Genomic DNA, 17,059 nt, shown 5'->3' with positions numbered 1-17,059 from the left:
GAATGGATTCAAAGAGCAGGGCTTCTCTGAAACAGCTACAAACAACATCTTGATTTTTTTGCAACCTTCTTTAAAACCAGTAAATGATTTTGTATTTGGAAAGACTTAAAAATAAACTAATACGTACACGTTGATTCAAAGGCTTTTTTTGAATCAGTCGTATAAAAGTTTAAAAGCCAAGGACAAGACAAACTGATTCTCTGTATATTTTTTTTCTTTTTTCCAAGAACTACTTTTTATTTGGAAGAGATAACCTGCTCAGGAGGTAGCAAGAGAGATAACTTACAATGGTGTGATTAATTGTTAGAATAAGAATAATTCAGGCACTTCCATGATGACAGGGGTAGAACCACCTTTTCAGGTGTATTATTTGCTACAAAATCACAGATGGAAGTAACAGCCGGACAGCAAATTCTGAGATCTGACCTTGTTCTTCACTTCCATCAAAGACACATACATACATCATGCACAATTACCAAGTAAAGAATTTTTAAGATTTATTTTTGTCACTCTAGGGGACAGCAGGGAAAACCTCAAATTTGTCCCAGATTTGCAATTAGATGGGGTAACGCAGCCAATAGCCCAGCTGGAGTGCCTCTACACCATGCATGCAACACTGGAAATAATAAGGAGCTGTTGGAAACCATAGTGCAACTAGAAAACCATGACATAATCATTATCAGAGAAATGTGATGGGATGAATCACACAACTGGAGTACTATGATTGTGAGCTACAAGCATTTTAGAAGAGATAAGAGGGTCAGGGGACTCACTCTCTATGTGGATGAATGTTGATAAATGGGTAGATTGTGAAGGGCAGCCTCTGAGATACAGCCACGAATATTTTGAGGACTTGTAAGAGAAAATTACCAATAAAGGACATCTGGTGGGAGTCTATTACAGGCTGCCTCAAGGGGATCCTATTGATGAGGCCTTCTTGCTTGAGATGCAAGAGGCATTGTGCTTGTAGGCTCTTATTCTGATGGGGGATTTCAATCACTCGGATGTCTGCTGGGAAGCTGAAATGTAAGACATGCGCAGGTAGTGAAAGCAGGGACACGTGGTCTGAGAAAAATACAGGGATGCTGTCTGGATGTGAGAGGAGATCAGGAAAGGAAAGGCACACACAGAATTGAACTTACTAAGGAATGTGAAAAATAACAAGAGCGGGTTCTATGGGTACATTGGTCAGAACAGATTGGCAAAGGAGATAAATGATAAATGAGAAGGTAAAAGTCACTTCAAAATATATGAAGAGAGCAGAGATACTCAGCAAGTTCTTTACCTCAGCTTCACAGTCAGGCTTCTTTCCATGTCTCTCACATCTCTGAACCTCTAGGTGGTGGTTGGGAGAGCAAAATCCATCCCTCTGGAAGAGCAGAGCAAGTCTGAGACTGCCTCATGAGATTAAGTGTGTACAAGTCTATGAGTTCAGATGACATGCATTCTAGGAAACTGAAGGAACTGTCTGACATGGTTGCTGAGCTACTTTCCATCACATTTGAAAAGCTGTGGCTGTCAGGTGACTGGAAGAAGAGAAACATCATTGCCATTTTAAAGAAGGCTGAAACAGAAAACTGGGGAAACTACAGGCTAATGGGCTTCATGTCTGAGTTCTGACTGAGACAATCAACAGATCCTTGCAGAAGTTAAGCTATGGCATATGTGAGTTGAGGAGGTAAACTGAGACAACAAGCATGGCTTCACAAGGACAGATCATGACTGACCAACCAGGTAGTCTTCTATGATGAAGTTATAGAATTAGTGGGCAAATGAAGAGCAACTAATGTTGTCTACCTGGAGTTCTACAAAGCCCTTGATATGATTTCATACCACATCCTTATATATAAATTGGAGAGATGTAGATTTGAATGCTGAACTATTAAGTGGATAATTAACTGGTTGGATGGTCACATCCAGAGGGTTGTGATCATTGGCTCTATGTCCAGGTGGAGTGTGGTCATGAGTGCTGTCCCTCAGGGCTCTGTGTTGGAACTGGCATGCTTTACTATCTTTATCAGTAGCCTGGATAGTGGGATTCAGTGTACTTTCAGCACGTTTGCTGATAACACTAAGCTGAGTGGTGCAATTGTTACAATGGGAGGAAGGGGTGCCATCCAAGCAGGCCTGGAAAAGCTGGAGAAGTAGTTCCACATAAACATAATGAGGTTCAGTATGTCCAAGTGAAGGGTACTGTAACTGGGTCAGAGCCATTCCATACACAAATACAGTCTGGGAGAACTCCTTGAGAGCAGTCCTGTGGGAAAGGATTTGGAAGTTCTGGTGGATGAAAAGCTGGATATAGTCAGCAGTATGCTCTTGCAGCCCAGAATTCCAACAGTATCCTGGACTACATTGAAAGAGGGGTGGCTAGCAGGATGAGAGAGGTGATTGTCCCCTTCTGTTCTGCCCTTGTGCTGCAGTACTGCATCCAAGTGCATCGTCCCACAAAACAAGAAAGACGTGAAGCTGTTGGAATGGATTCAGAGGATGCCAAACAGATGATCGGAGCACTGAAGTACCTCTTGAATGAAGAAAGTCTGAGGGAGGTGGCCTTCTTTGATCTGGAGAAGGCTGTGGGGAGATGTTCTTCCATCACTTGTAGGGAACTTAGAAACTGGAGAGAGACAAACTTTTACATGGTCTAATAGTAAAAAAACAAGGTTGATGGGGGAGGAAATTTTTTACTCAGAGGGTGGTGAGGCACTGGCACAGGCTGCCCAGAGAAACTGTGGATGCCCTATCCTTGTAGGCATTCAAGGCCAGGTTTGATGGGGCCCTGGGCACCTGAGCAGTTGGGAGGCGGCTCTGCCCATGGCAGGTGGGGGTTGGAGCGGGTAGTCTTTGAAAGTTCCTTCCAACCCAAGACATTCTATGATTCCATGACTTTTCTGACTCAAAGTATATAAAAAACTCATTAAAATCATCATGTGATAACAATGGAGAACATAATGAGTTTACTTGAATGATGAAAGATGTGGTTCCACAGAAATGAAAACTGTTTAGAGCTTGGGTTGCTACAGTTTCACCTTCAGTTGCATTTTTTCTCCTATTATCTCCCATGCTGGCAACAACATCAGCAATGTCTGACTGCATTTTCACCAGGCCAATCTGGCTAAAAGCAAAAGAGTGCTTTAATCAGATTAAAGTTTATTTAATTCCTTTACTTGAAATGAGGCACCATACAAATTACCATCTTTAGTGAAGGAGTTCAGTGCACAAGGAAGCACGCGTCTGGTAGTTCAGGCTTAGTTTTTTTGTAGAGGCTGTAGAATTACATACTCTTCTGCTTACAAGCTCTTGAAAGGGCTTCAACCAGTGCAACAGATTGCCAGAGATAGAAAGCAAATTACCAGCCTCTCAAATATTTTAGAACTAAGAAAAAAGTGTTGACACAATATTCTTCAGCAAGAGCTGAGCATATTCACAGCACAGACAGAACCAATACCAATACCGGCCATGGTTCTCCAGAGACCACGGGCAGTTGGACTTAATGTATGAAAAAGGAAACCCTTCAATTGTGAGAGAAAAAAATTAACTTTCCTGATGTGTGGAAAGGACCCCCCAGAGGGAGCCACATCATCTCAGCTGTAAAGAGTTGTTTAGGCAGAGAAATGCCAAGTGGGCTTGATGAGATGGAGATCTTTCACAAAGAAGTTTCTGTAGTACCACCAGCAGAATTTGTTTTTGGCTGATCTTGTTACAAATCCCACTTCCTCCCCATTCTTTGCCACTTTCCCACATTGGAAGTAGTAATTTGATGGCTTGTGCCTTTCTTCTTGTTTTTGTGGGAAAATGCTGCTTTGGAACAACCTGATTTTCATTCTCCATCTGTCTGGATATCTGTTGCACAGATGTTTTAGGATGCATTTGGGAGAGAAGGAAAATATATATTAAAGAGTTAACAGCATACAGGGCCTTTTATTTCTGGCTTCTTTAATCTCACTGGTGCTATGCTTGGTGGCAAAGGGACGTATTCCCAGCTGGGTGCCAGAGGAGGGCACTGCCCAGCGCCACTGCATGTGGTTCAGGGGACTGCTTTCCCCAACCAGAAGACCCATGCCATGCTTTGCATTTCTGATCAAGGAGAAACACACCCATGGGACCCTCCCAGCCGAATGTAATTCGCTGTGATTTGTATTTAGTGGGATAAGAGCAAGATTTTCTTTTCTTTTTTTTTCGGTAATAAAATCAATAAGTTGTATGCTATTAGTGAAAACTGATTCCTTCAGAGTTTCACTAAGTGAAGTGTTTTAACAAGCATCTACCAACCTTATAGGCTATTTCTTTAAAGAAGTAATTTATGCTTAAAAAGCCCACAAAACCAGCAGCCTACTGAATAGTGCAGGGGGAGCTCCCCATGTAGCCCAAAACAAATTACTCCTCAGCAGAACCATTAACCCATGGGTGTACAACCTTTTGGCTATCCTGCGCTACCCTGAGTGAAGAGGAGTTGTCCTGAATTTCATATATATATATATACACATATTGCTTCAAAAGGAATGCATCCTATTTATTTCTATGGAAACTACAATAGCTACAAAGAGAACAATAACATTCTTCAATAGAGAAAATTGTCAGCTACAAAAAGCTATTTTTAAAAATAAGCACCCCCATTAGCTATGTATTTTTGTCAGCAATGAACAAGAGCCTGCATACTGTGCTTGTAACAGTGTGGACCAGTGGAGGTGACCCGCTGTCACTGTCACCACTGCTGAAATGCAGAACCCACCACCTCACTGTGCTCAGATCCACTGTTTGGTGTCCATAAACATTAAGCAAGCATCAGTGAATGTCAATCGGTGCAATAATTTCTGGATGGAGGAATTCAATCACACATCTTTGCATAAGATGCACTACTATATAAGAAGCCAATGTGTCAGACTGCCTCTCTGCTGCCATCTGTCACATGCAACAAGATGCAATGGAATACTGGTGGGAAGATTCAGCCTCTACTGCCATACCACCATCTTGCCTCTGCCATTGTAAGCCAACATAATAAACAGAAGGCATTACTTTTGGAGCAGCCCTCATAAAATATGTAATACAGTTGATGTACATAAGCAACAAAACTTGCTTAAATTTTTATTTATTTATTTATTTCAATTAAAACATTTTTAAAAAGAGGGCAACAAAATCTAGTGGGATTTGTGGTCTTGTTTTTGAGAAACTAATGTATCAGCCTGGTTCAAGGTCTGTGGCTGCAATTCTCAGTGAGCTCTCAAGGACTTTGTCAGAGTAGAACCACTACTTTTCCTGTACTTCATCCTGGAAAACAGTTGTTCACAAATGCACGTGCTCCCAAAAGTGATGATATGGATAAGATGTGGTTATGAAGCAAGGGGTATTTCTCTCATGTTAAGAAGGGCTTATAAAAATCTGGTAAAGAAACACAATCAGATTTTTGATTACAACTTTCCACATTCAATTTGAAAATTCAGAAGTAATGTATTTAAGTCTACCGAAAATGGCATTGCAAATAAAATGAAAAATTGATGATTTTTTTCAGCCATCTTGAAAGTTCTTCTCAAATTGCTTTATCAAAATGGAAAGCACGGTTACATATTTTCTGCTGTTCACAGGACTGTGCATAGCCAACGTATCAAAATGCATAAACCTATTTTCTGTCAGTTGAGTTATCACTGCACTTTGCCCTGGTTTCAGCCCAGGTAGAGTTAATAGCACACCAAAGTTGGGGTTGTGCTGAGGGGCTAGGCCAGGCTGCTTGGCGGGAAGAACTGCTGCCATGACAGGATAGGGCAAGGGTGGTCACAGAGTGAGCTGGGCTGGGCTGCATGCAGCCAACGGGCTGCAGGTTGGACATGCCTATGTTGAACATTTCCTTAAAAGAAAAAAAAACCCGCCCTGACTCCTCACTTGGAGAGCTGGCTGTTGACAGCTTGTCTGGTTCAAGTTTTGGTTCAAGTTTTGTTTTTGTGCTTTTCCATAGTGAGTTTGCAAAGTAAACTCAGACCTCGTGTGAGAACTAGAAATGGCAAACTGCTTTGTAGTTCAAGGAAGGTAGGAGCAGGGAGTGGTTTCCCATGCCCACGTCAACCTAATCATGTGTGCATAACTGTGCTTACTATACAGTCACTCACATCCTGCTGCAACTTAAGCAAACAGTGTTCATGTGTAGCAAGAGCACAATCCTCTGGTGCCCCTTTTCCTTTTAGCCACATGAAACTGCATACTTTTATTAATGTCTACACAAATCTAATGCGTTTCTTTGCAAAGTGCTTAAAGACTTAAGAAATGCTCTTTTTTGTTTGTTTGTTTTTGTTTTGTTTTTGTTTTTGTTCTCTCCTAAATGGCAAGAGGAATGTTGGCACGAAAGATAGAAAAATGTAGTGTGAAGAAGTAGCATAAAGCTTGTTCACTGTATTGGCTTGTAAGCCCCATCTGTCAGTTTCACAGACCTTATCCCTGGTTCCAGCCAGCTGAATGGCCTCTTGCTCCCCTGGCTGCAGGGCACTTGGTCAGCTGCCAGACCCACAGAGCTCTCTGGAGCTGTGCAGGTAAATGAGGGGGCAGTACTGGCTGCAGGCTGTTGGCACGGGCGAAGTGAAGTGCTGAGGAGCAATGAGTGAGGGATGGGTTGCTTATTCCCATCTGCTACAGCTCATGGACTGATGAGCATTGTAATTCACAGGAGACAGTAGGCAGAATGACTTGCACGTTGTACAGATTGGTAGGTTCAGAAAGGGACATTGAAGACATTCCCATGCAATCGTATGTTTCTGTGTGGCTGTAGTGTCTGCAGGTCTGCCAGCACATGCTCATCAATAGCAGTACTAAAGGCACTGCTGTAAAGTTGACAAGTGCAAGGGAAGAGCAGGTCCTACAATCATAGAATCATCGAATTTTTTGAGTTGGAAGAGATCTTGAATGATCTTCTGGTCCAACCCCCCTGCAACACATAGAGCTCCATCAAGGTGTCCTGAGCCCCCTCCAGCTTGACCTTCAAAGCTGAGGATGGGTCTTCTCCCATCTCTCTGGGCAACCTGTGGGTTTTCTGCATTAAAAAAAAAAATGAAGTGCACTACTGAAAATGTCACGAGAGTGAAAAACATTTGATTGTAATTTTTGATGGCATTGGAAGCATATATTTCAACTTTCAATCTTTCATTTTATGTCACATACTTTCACTTCAGATAGGAAGCTCATGCTTTGCTATCATTATCTCCAACAACAGTACTTACAAGGTTTGTTTGTTTGTTTGTTTGTTTTTTGTAACTGATTAGAAGCGATTATATGCTGTGTTAATCTTGAAGTTTCTTAAAGCATAGAGTCCTCTTATAAGAGCATAAGCTTTTGTAAGGACCAGAGGGAAGCAACTACTGGTGATGGGCTTTAAGTACAATCCATGAGTTTCTTTGTACTTCATTTTGACAATTTCTCTTCCTCTCTTCTTTTTTTTTTTCATTTGAAAAAAACTCTTCTGGGCAATGATACTTCTCTAAAGCTAAAGCACTTATTAACTCTCAGCCTTGCTGCCTCTGGCATCCAAAACACATCTGATAGTTCAGTATGGGCTGTTCTAGATTTCATAAGCACAGTGGTCAAAGAGAAGGCCTGGAGTTTATGGCTTCATGGACTTTCTAGTTTCAGTCTTCAGCAGTGATCAATGAAGAAAAGATGAGACTTCACACTGTATTTCCTTCTCAGAGGGGTAAAGGCAAAATACAATTTACTATTGTATAGATGTCTCAATGTATGAAGTTGAGAATAAGTAAATTGTATCTCAGTGAAAAAGTAGGGGAGCATAGGAACATGTAATTGAAATGCTGTGCCTTTGCTTTTCCTCTTATAAATGTAGACAAATAACACTTTAGGTTACAAATTACTGAACATAATTTCTATGATCTACCTATAGAAGTATAAGTATATATGTAAAGTAAGAGTCTTATAGCAAGATGTGGTGAAAAATGGCTAGGCATATGACTAGATCTTAGATTTGATTTTGATCAAATCTAAACAAAATGGAAAAAGTTGGGTGGAAGTGAAAAACAATGTGGGTGAAAATGCTAACAAGCCAAAAAAATATTTGTATTCATAAATAAATACTGAGCGTGACAGTCAATACATAAGATCACTGATAAATTCATGTATACTTTTAAATGAGAGGATAAAGAAAAATGTTGATTCCTGTACTGTGGTCTGCTGATATGCAGGGCAATAGCAAGCATTTGTGATTCTGATTTTCCCATCTGTTTACACTGGTACTCTGTGTGAAAATCTGGCATTCAAACAGTTTGAAACCGAATGAATAAAGTTAACTTTGTATGAACTAGCTGAAATGATTAGTGACTCACTGACAGTTGTTAAGAAGTTAGGAGGACTTTGATGGTCCTGAAAGTCTGGAATACAGCTAGTGCTTGGCTCACCTGTTTGTTATACAGATTTAGGTTTCAGATTACATGGATACAGAAACAAATTTATTTATGAATCAGTGTTTGGGTACAGAACACATAGTATGGTGATCATTACCTTTATCTTTAATAGGATAACTTGGAAAGAGGGTGAGATGGAAGCAGTAGATAGAAATCAGTAATAATGTTGACACATGTCATTCTTAGAGCACATCGTGATTCAGTAATCTATATTTCACTAACCAAGTCGGTGTCTCTAAAAAGAAGCTGACAAGTTGTAATAGCTATTTCAAATGTTAACATCACTCCATACTTCCTTCCCTACATCTAGTACTTAAAAGCTGAAATAAAGAACACACTGAAGAGCTCTGTGAGTTATACCACACTGGTGATATAACAGTATTTCCAGTGGCAAAAATCAGGGTTCTAATCTTGCTAATATTAATAGACGAGGTATGCCAGCAGCAATACTGCTATGAAGTGGACAAGCCAAAATGTGAAGCTATTGCAAGTGGAAGCCTCAATATGAAGTGGGGATGCAAATCATTCAAGACTACTTTCCAGCTACTGGTGCTGTTTATGCATTGGAGTGAGTGCCCAACTACAAGAACTAAAAAATGAGAGAGGGTGCAGATAAACTAGCTTAAGCAATGGGAAGGGAAGGCTAGAGAGTCAAAATTCTGAAAGAAGCTGAACCAGTAAGTTCCACCCTACAAGATGGAAGATAGTAGGAAAAAACATTCCAAGATTACTTCAGAAAGCTCTCCCCATGGTTTCTGTGGCTTTAAAGGAGTAGCTTAGATGTGCTTACTTTTCCACAGAACAGGAGGCTGGGAAAAGTCTCCTGTCAGGAACTTTTCAGCACTGCATTTCTCTGCTTGTTGCACAACTGTTTTTCTTTTTCAGTGAAAATTAGTAGGGAGAACAAAACTGGAAGCTTGCTTTGAAGGTTCTGAAAGCATTCAGACTTGACTAGTAACAAGAGCCATATGTATAAAAAGGGAATAATTGTTCTCTGGAGAATCTAAGCTGGTCTGCTTTTCATTTTACATCAACACCAGCTTTTCAACTTGCTTTACTCAAAATGAATGACCAATTCCCATTACAAATTCCCATTTCATTCAGTTCTGTCACTTGAAAGTCTCAGGGCTTGTCTTCGGCCTAAAATTGTACGTGTGCTTCGGTGAGGTATTATTTCGTTGCAGTGCAGGTGTCTCAACGGGTACAACTAGGAACATCATATTGGGTAAATTCTCAGTAAATCAAAACAAATTCATTGTTCCTTTTTAGAAGATACATTATAAAGTTTGTTTGAAAACGGAAGAATCAACTTAGTTTTCAAAACTTGTGTTTGTCTTTTCTAAGAGAAAATGTCTTTGCTTTATTCCTATTCCCACCCTCCCTAACGCCCCCCAGTAATTTTGATCATGACTAGGTTTTCTTCTAAGCGTATTCCCGATGCTTCAAGAAGTTGTAAGCTCAGTTACTGAAGGCAGCAGAGATCTATAAGAAAATACTGAATATTAGGTTGTGGGGATTGCTTCACACCAGAGATTACTGAGGAGAGTTACAAAATGTCTTTGAGAGTTCCTGTGTATGAAAAATCACTTCTACTGATTTCCATGAACCTAGGACCAGCAAAGGCCATCTACTCCTAAAAGAGCTGCAGAGGTGGAAAAGAGTAAAGCAAGGGTGATGAAGAATTCAAAAAGTTCTCCAAGACTGGGTGCAGAATGTTAATGTCTGGAGACTTTTAAAAGAAATGACGACAGGGTAGCTCCTGCTGTGGGGAAAGAGGGTGATGGTGATCATATATATTTAATGTAACAGCTGTTTGCTACCACTATAATACAGGATAAGGACAGCATGCTCCTTGTTTGGCTTTTGTTTTTAAACTTAATATTAACAGCACATCAGACAGCAGTAGTTAAGTAAGTAACCTGCATTACCTGTACAAAAATTATATAAATACAAATTTGCTGGTTTGCCTTCTTGTTAGAGAAAGAAAAATTCCTTTTGTAAAATAATCCAGAAATCTTATATTATTGAGATGCTGCCAAGTCACAATTCACAGAACAAATATATGAAATTAAATTCACACTGTGCAGAGATGACACAACTGCTCTTCCGGATCTAATCACCTTGTTTATCCTGGGCACAGTTACACAGCTGCCATTCAACATGAATATAAATATGCTTTGCAGTCAAACAAATGTCAGTACTTCCCTGTGCTGCTTTTTGTTAACTACTGTATTAGAAATGTCCACCACATTCTTATTGTTCTTCTTCTTATTATTGTTAGTATTAAGGAATTGTCCTTCATTCCATGCATAACTATCATCCTTTAATCCTTTTTCTTTATCCTTTAAAAATATCATCCTTTCCTCATGTCATATTTTAGAAAGCACTCTGTGCACAGTGAAGCAGATCCTCAATTAAAAGCAAGTGAGAATTTCTCTACTACCATAGATTTTAGAGGAACAAAATTCTGGGGAGATTTAAAAAAAAACCCAAACAAATAGTTTTATCTGGACAAAATAATGTACAATTATTAATATTGCACTTTTTATACAAGAAATCCTAATAAATATACAGAAAAGATATACATTTACATACATAGAAAGACATTCTTCTTTTTTTAAATAAAAAGTTACACTGAAGCTTAGCAACACTATTTCTTGAAGACCCATTTGTAGTGAGAGCTACCACTGACATATGTGTTCCAAAGCAACCAGAGACAGGTCAGTGTCTTGAACATGACACTGATCTGAGAACTCCAGTTTTGCTGAAAAAGCCACATCATGGAAGCTGTAACACAGCAGCACTTGAACAGCATTTCAATAATGCACCACAAGGCCTGAGCCCCATGGGGGATGAGGCACAACCAAGCCTTTAATTTAGAAATGGTCTTGAACCAAGACCTCACATCCAGACAGATCTCCTTTAGATTTTTTATGATGCTCAAACTTCCTCCTTTGCAAATCTCTTCTAATTTTAAGGCTCTATTCAGAGTAGAGAAAGGATTGTCCAGGAACTAAAAGGACGAAGCACTTCACTGGATGAATAACCACTGCAACTGACCATGGAGAAAGGTTCATAGACAGCATGCAATATGTGATGTTTGAGGCTCACTTTTTAGAAAATCTCTTTAGAGTCTTGTACCTGGGTTATAAATGTGCAGCTTTACAGCATTCATTTTGTTGTGTAACAGCCATAGAGGAGCAAATTTTAAAAATCTTCTTAGTGTTAGTCCTCTGGGGCTGATGCTGAATCTATTCTGGTCCTACTGAGTAGGAACAGCCAGCAATTTCAGAAAATATCTACTACTTTTCTGAAAGGATTGGCCATCAGGACAGAAAATATCCATGTTAGCAGAAAAGAAAAACCCAGTTCCTCAAATTTCTTATCAAAATGCCACCTCTGAAAGTTCCTTAACTCTGGGTACTGGTACTCCTACCTATTCCTAGTAAGCATTAGTAGGAATTAGGATGCGAAGCAGCTCTCGTTTCCACATCTTACCTGCCTGTGTTCTGTACAAGACAGCATTTGCAGGTTTGTGTTACAGCCTGCCTGCAGCAGATCATACTTTCTTTCCTTCTCCTAGATAATATCTGACATCATCACCTTTATGCTGAAGGCAACACTCTTTTCTCCAACCCTCTCACACAAATGCAACTTGTGAACATTTTCAGATGTCTTCTAGACTCACTCACATTACAAAACATTGCTCAACTTTCTCAGACACCAGACTTGATTCTCAAAGATTAACAAGATCTCCCACTGATCATTTGAAGGCCTGTGATGAGAAGGACATGGAAAGGAAAAAAGAAATCCAATGTTGGGTGTAACTGATAGATTTATAAAGCAGTATCATATGCTTATATACCCAAATTAGTCTAAGACAAACGTAGGGTCTGTATACTCCACCGATGAATGTCTAGTCTTTGTTTTGTTTGCCCCACCATGTATCAGACTGTTTGATTTGTTTGATTTGGTGGTTGAATGTGATGCTATATTTTGATTTTGATCCACTTCTCCATTTATCTGATGGTGTATTCCCAAGTGTATACATGGACTATGGGGCAACCCCACTCCTCTCAGGCCCAGTGGCTTGGGATTCATTGAATCTTTGTGATCTACCCTCCATGACCATGTTTTGCTGCATTCTGTCTCCCAGATATCTAAAAGGGAAAATTTGTCAAGTCCCTTTACAACAACAATTTGGTAAAGGATTTTCTTTTTCCATTTTTTCTTCTCTTTTTTCCTTTTTAAAGGGAAATAAATAAATAAAATGAAAAAACAAAACAAAACAAAACAAAACAAAAAACAAACAAACAAAAAAAAAACCAAAAAGAATTCCATTCTGTTTCTATTTTCTGCAGAAGTCTTTGCCTCAGTGAAGCAAAAGCTGAGATCCCCTTGTTCCTCCATTTTCATTGCATTCGCCTTCAAGCTTTTCCACAAGTCCCACAGCAGCGTGATTTGAACTGGGTGAGTTGGCAGAGTTTGAGCTGCTTCACTTTCTCACAGTACCTTGTGGTGTCTCTGCACTCCACTGCCAAAGGGGAAACAAAAAGGAGAGATGGTGATGAAGCAGTGAAAGAAAGATTTTCTCACTTGAGAGCAATTCAAAACAGTTTTAATGCTGGGAGGTCTCACTGTGAGCATGACCTTGACTTGCTGCAGACACTGAGTGGGGACTGTAAGCCACTAAAGGATCAAAGGGGAATGCAGTGGGCAGCTATGGCTTTCAGAGTGTGAGAATGGCTTTTGAAGCTGCTCCAGCACTCAGCACAGTTTGCCATCTGATGCTCTAGAGTTTCGTAACAGTTGTTAAACAGAAGATGAAGTAGTAAATGAAACTGGAAATTCATTTCAGCAGGACAGCTCTAAAAACCTCAAGTCAGGCAGCTGGAATAGATGATCACTGAAGCTCTCTTCTAACTCTTTGTGCTTTAAGCCAGCAGGCAGCTTAGCATGACAGCCACTAGCACCACTCCTCCCATTCCCAGTGAGATGGGAAAGAGAATTGGGAAAAAAACAAAGTAGAACTTGTGGGTTGAGATAAAATCTATTTACTAAGATGGAAAATGAAAATAACTGTAATGATATTATTATACATGCATACTTGCAAAACAAGTGATACACAACACACTTGTTCACCATCTGCTGAATGATGCAGACAGTCTCTGAGCAGTGGCTGTCTCTGCAGCCAACTTTCCAGTGTTTCATACTTTTTTGTATCACACCACACGGTATGGGGATATTGGCCAATTTGGGTCACTGTCCTGGTTCTGGCTCCTCCCAGCTCCTTATGCACCTCCAGCCACCTTGTTAACAGGGCAGTGTGAGAAGCTCAAACAACCTGGGCTCTGTGCAGCATGGCTCAGCAACAACTAAAGCATCTGTTCTGCTGCTTCTTCTTTTTAATTATTTTTTAATTAAAAAAATATATATTTTTAACTTCTTTTCCTCTTGCAGGCACAATTTGTTGCTTGTCACCTGAAAGCAAGCAGCTTCCATGTCAACGATTCCCAGCATTAACCTACACAGTGGATTTAGACTTCTTTAAAATACAGTGAACACTGTTTCTGACTTGTATTTTTTCTCCTAGCTGTAGCATCAACAGAAAGCTAAGGTTGCATAGCCATAGTTTTAAATGGTTAGCAAGGGCATGCAACCCTGGTGTCAGCACTGCTGCCAACAAACCACAGCAGGCACCATGCCCTCCCACCAAGATGCTGAGCTTTGGACAATGTGTTTTGCATGTGTTCAAGCTAGAGGTTCTCCAGAAAGCTGAGCTGTGATGCCCAGAACTGCATTTCGGAGACATGACTCCACATGGAGGACCCAGAGGCTTCCCCCCCTCCTCACACCCACCCCTCTGCTCACAAACGTACTGTTCTCACAGGGCGTGATGTTGCAGCGCTGCCAGTTGACTGGCCGTGGTCTCCAGGAGCAGTAGTGCTCGAGCATGGGTTTGTTGGTGCGGATGTGCACACAGTCCACACGCCGGGACTGGAAGCCATAGTTTCCACAGGTAGCTGTACACACTGTCCACAAGCTGACCCTCCAATGCACGCCACAGATGTCAGTCCAGCAGTTCTGAGTGCTCAAAGGCCTGTGAGCAAAAGAGAAGGGACAAAAGTCACTTACTGCACTGTGCGAGAAGTGTGCCACTCCTGGCACTGTGCAAGCCCTGGGTACTGCAAGCCTTGCACGCCCCAAATATTACTTATTCTGAGCCCTGTCTTCACTGTGTGCAAGCAGAAATAAGCTCAGTGCACTGAAAAGCAATTTTCAACTGCACTCACAGGCTAGACCCTCAGATATCGTCAACTGGTATAGGACAACTGGAGTTAAACAGAAATTTGAATTGCCGGAGTGTTTGACCTAAATATCACCAGCTCATAAATGCTGCAGCAGAATGCCACTAAAAAGGTGTAATGAATGAAGTAGCACCCGTTCAAACACATCAAAGGTTTGTTACTTTTTGATGTCTGTGATCAACAGGCGACAAAAAATGTTCTTATATAATCTCTTTTTTCCTTCAGCGCAGTCTAATGGAAAATAAGTATGTTTCTATAAAGTCAGTGGAATTTATTTGAAGAAAAATAAATGCTGTGTCATTCTTATCCAGTTAGCACTCGTGCTGAATTGCGAGACAGGGAGACTGGAAGCTTTGGAAGTTCATCACTAACAGATAATGAACGCACTCCTGCTCTCAGAGATAGCACAGTGCTTTAGTTAGGTTTTATTATGCCAGTTCTTCAATTGTTAGCCTGCTCTTGTGCGTTTTTCTAAAATTATTTTCTTAATTTTATTTTTATTTATGTATTTATTACCTCTGCAGCTGATATGAATGAAGTCTTGGCTTAAGCCTGCTGAGGTTTATGCCGCATAATTTAACAGGTTGCAGCATAATCACTTTGCTGCATAGGGAAAACCCAAAAGATGTTTGCTAAACCTCCAGGTTATTCAAAATCTCTCAGAGAACAGTGGTGTACGGTATTTCTGTCCTACCTCGGTAAGGCACTGCACTGATCAGATGACACAGAAGTCCCATCTTTTGTCTGGCAAAATATCTGTCTGTGTTGTACAGCGAGTCGTGGCCCAATGCAAGGCCCATTACACTGTGAAAACAGAAAACCGCTTAATGGAAGTAAAAGTCAGTGTTCTCGTTTCATAAGACTGCTGGTGAAATAAAGTGCATACTCCCATGCAGTAACTGTGCAGCTTTCAAGAATTTCCTGCAGTTCTGCACACTTTGGAGGTAAGCACACAATTATCGTTTGTCCTACTTCACCCCCTCCAGCTATATTGAAACAGCATTTCTGTATCTGCTCTCTAGGTTCATTACCCTCTCCTCTTCAATAGTTCAATCTTAAATACATCTGTAGGGCAAACAAAATGCTCTCACATCATTAGCCAAGAGCCAATGATCCATACAGGAAATCTCAATACATTCCTTTTACTGTGCATTTTGCAGCTTGTACTACCACAATTTATGAGCAAATTGTTAATAACAAAGAACGTATTGAACCAAAAAAATATTCCACTGGAAAAAAAAAATATTGCAGGACAAGAAAGGAAACCATGTCGAAAGCAGCATATCTGAAAGTATGTTTCAGCAATGAAGCCATCCTAATCTATTCAAGCATATCAGTTTCACACTTGCTGTTTATTTCTTCTAATCTTCTCCTTCAATTAAATCACAGTTAGTTCTGGATATTAAGCATGTGTTTCTATTGTTTTAAGTTAAATCAACAGTTAGTGAACAGTTTGCTTGATGCGTATCTGGCCATTATATTCCAGAACAGACAAGGGATTTGAAGAAAGGGGCTTTAATGTGAGGAAGAAGGAAGTTTTGGAAGGGGGAGGTTCATGATCTCTCCTGCATTTCGTTACAAAGTGAATTCTTCTATTTTATACGTTTCTCAGACAACATTAGAATCTTTTAGAACTGTTTTCTTGTAAACGCTCCACCAAATCTACCATAGCCATCAGATCTGACTCCTGAAAACTTAAACTGAAACACATTCCATAGGTTCAAAGAGCACCTGTAGACTTAGAGAAGGCAGTATGCTATTTTCCAGACTTGTAACCTGTCTGTAACCTGTCTGGGGGCAGACCTTTCCACTGGGGACAAAAGAGGAGTCTGCAGTGGAAATCCTGTTCACATGTGGTTCTTTTGGGGACTGCTTGAAGGTACAGAGACTCAAACGTGCACTGTATCAAATACAAAGTTGAAAGCACTAAGCAAATTAATCGCCTTCTCAAAAGCCTGCAGAGTACAGCATGCAGACCACAGATTCTCATCTTCTGTCACCTCTTCCTCATCCACAGAATGAGTCTGTTTTCAGACTGCTAGCATGCTCCTTACCTGGCCCCAGGAGGAGGCCACCCACTCAACACAAGGTTGCCTGTTACAGTTCTGTGTGTCCACCGGGCGCTTGGACGCTTGAGCACAGGCTTCATTTGACATTGGGACAGAGTTGCCTTTTGCTGTCAGTCGTTGGCATGTCACTCGTCGCATTTGGATTCCTCCACCGCAGCTCCGTGTGCATGGAGACCATGATGTTACCATCCACCTGTGAGAGAAAGGCAAATATGCGCTAATGTGCAAATAAGTGCACTGTCTGCAGTATCATCAGTGTCAACAAGACTTAATGTATTGGCCCAAAGTA

The 17,059-nt window shown here is 40.6% G+C and overlaps 1 protein-coding gene across 1 annotated transcript in view; it reads right to left on the bottom strand.

The window, feature by feature from the left end:
* Positions 1-12,705: 12,705 nt before the first annotated feature.
* The window catches only part of ADAMTSL1 (ADAMTS like 1), a 347,780-nt gene continuing 343,426 nt past the window's right edge, over positions 12,706-17,059 (bottom strand). The window contains exons 27-30 of the mRNA XM_042877544.1: positions 16,756-16,963; positions 15,396-15,505; positions 14,273-14,493; positions 12,706-12,927 (exon numbers count right to left, since the gene is read on the bottom strand). Coding sequence (XP_042733478.1) covers positions 12,821-12,927; positions 14,273-14,493; positions 15,396-15,505; positions 16,756-16,963 — 646 coding nt within the window. The 3' untranslated portion in view covers positions 12,706-12,820. The remainder of the gene's footprint in view (positions 12,928-14,272; positions 14,494-15,395; positions 15,506-16,755; positions 16,964-17,059) is intronic.

Source organism: Lagopus leucura, unplaced genomic scaffold, assembly GCF_019238085.1.
Source record: "Lagopus leucura isolate 7727_CA_CO unplaced genomic scaffold, USGS_WTPT01 Super-Scaffold_100018, whole genome shotgun sequence".
Classification (NCBI taxonomy): Eukaryota; Metazoa; Chordata; class Aves; order Galliformes; family Phasianidae; genus Lagopus; species Lagopus leucura.
The sequence above is the reverse complement of the archived record's forward strand: the minus strand, read 5'-3'. Positions and strand labels throughout refer to the sequence as shown.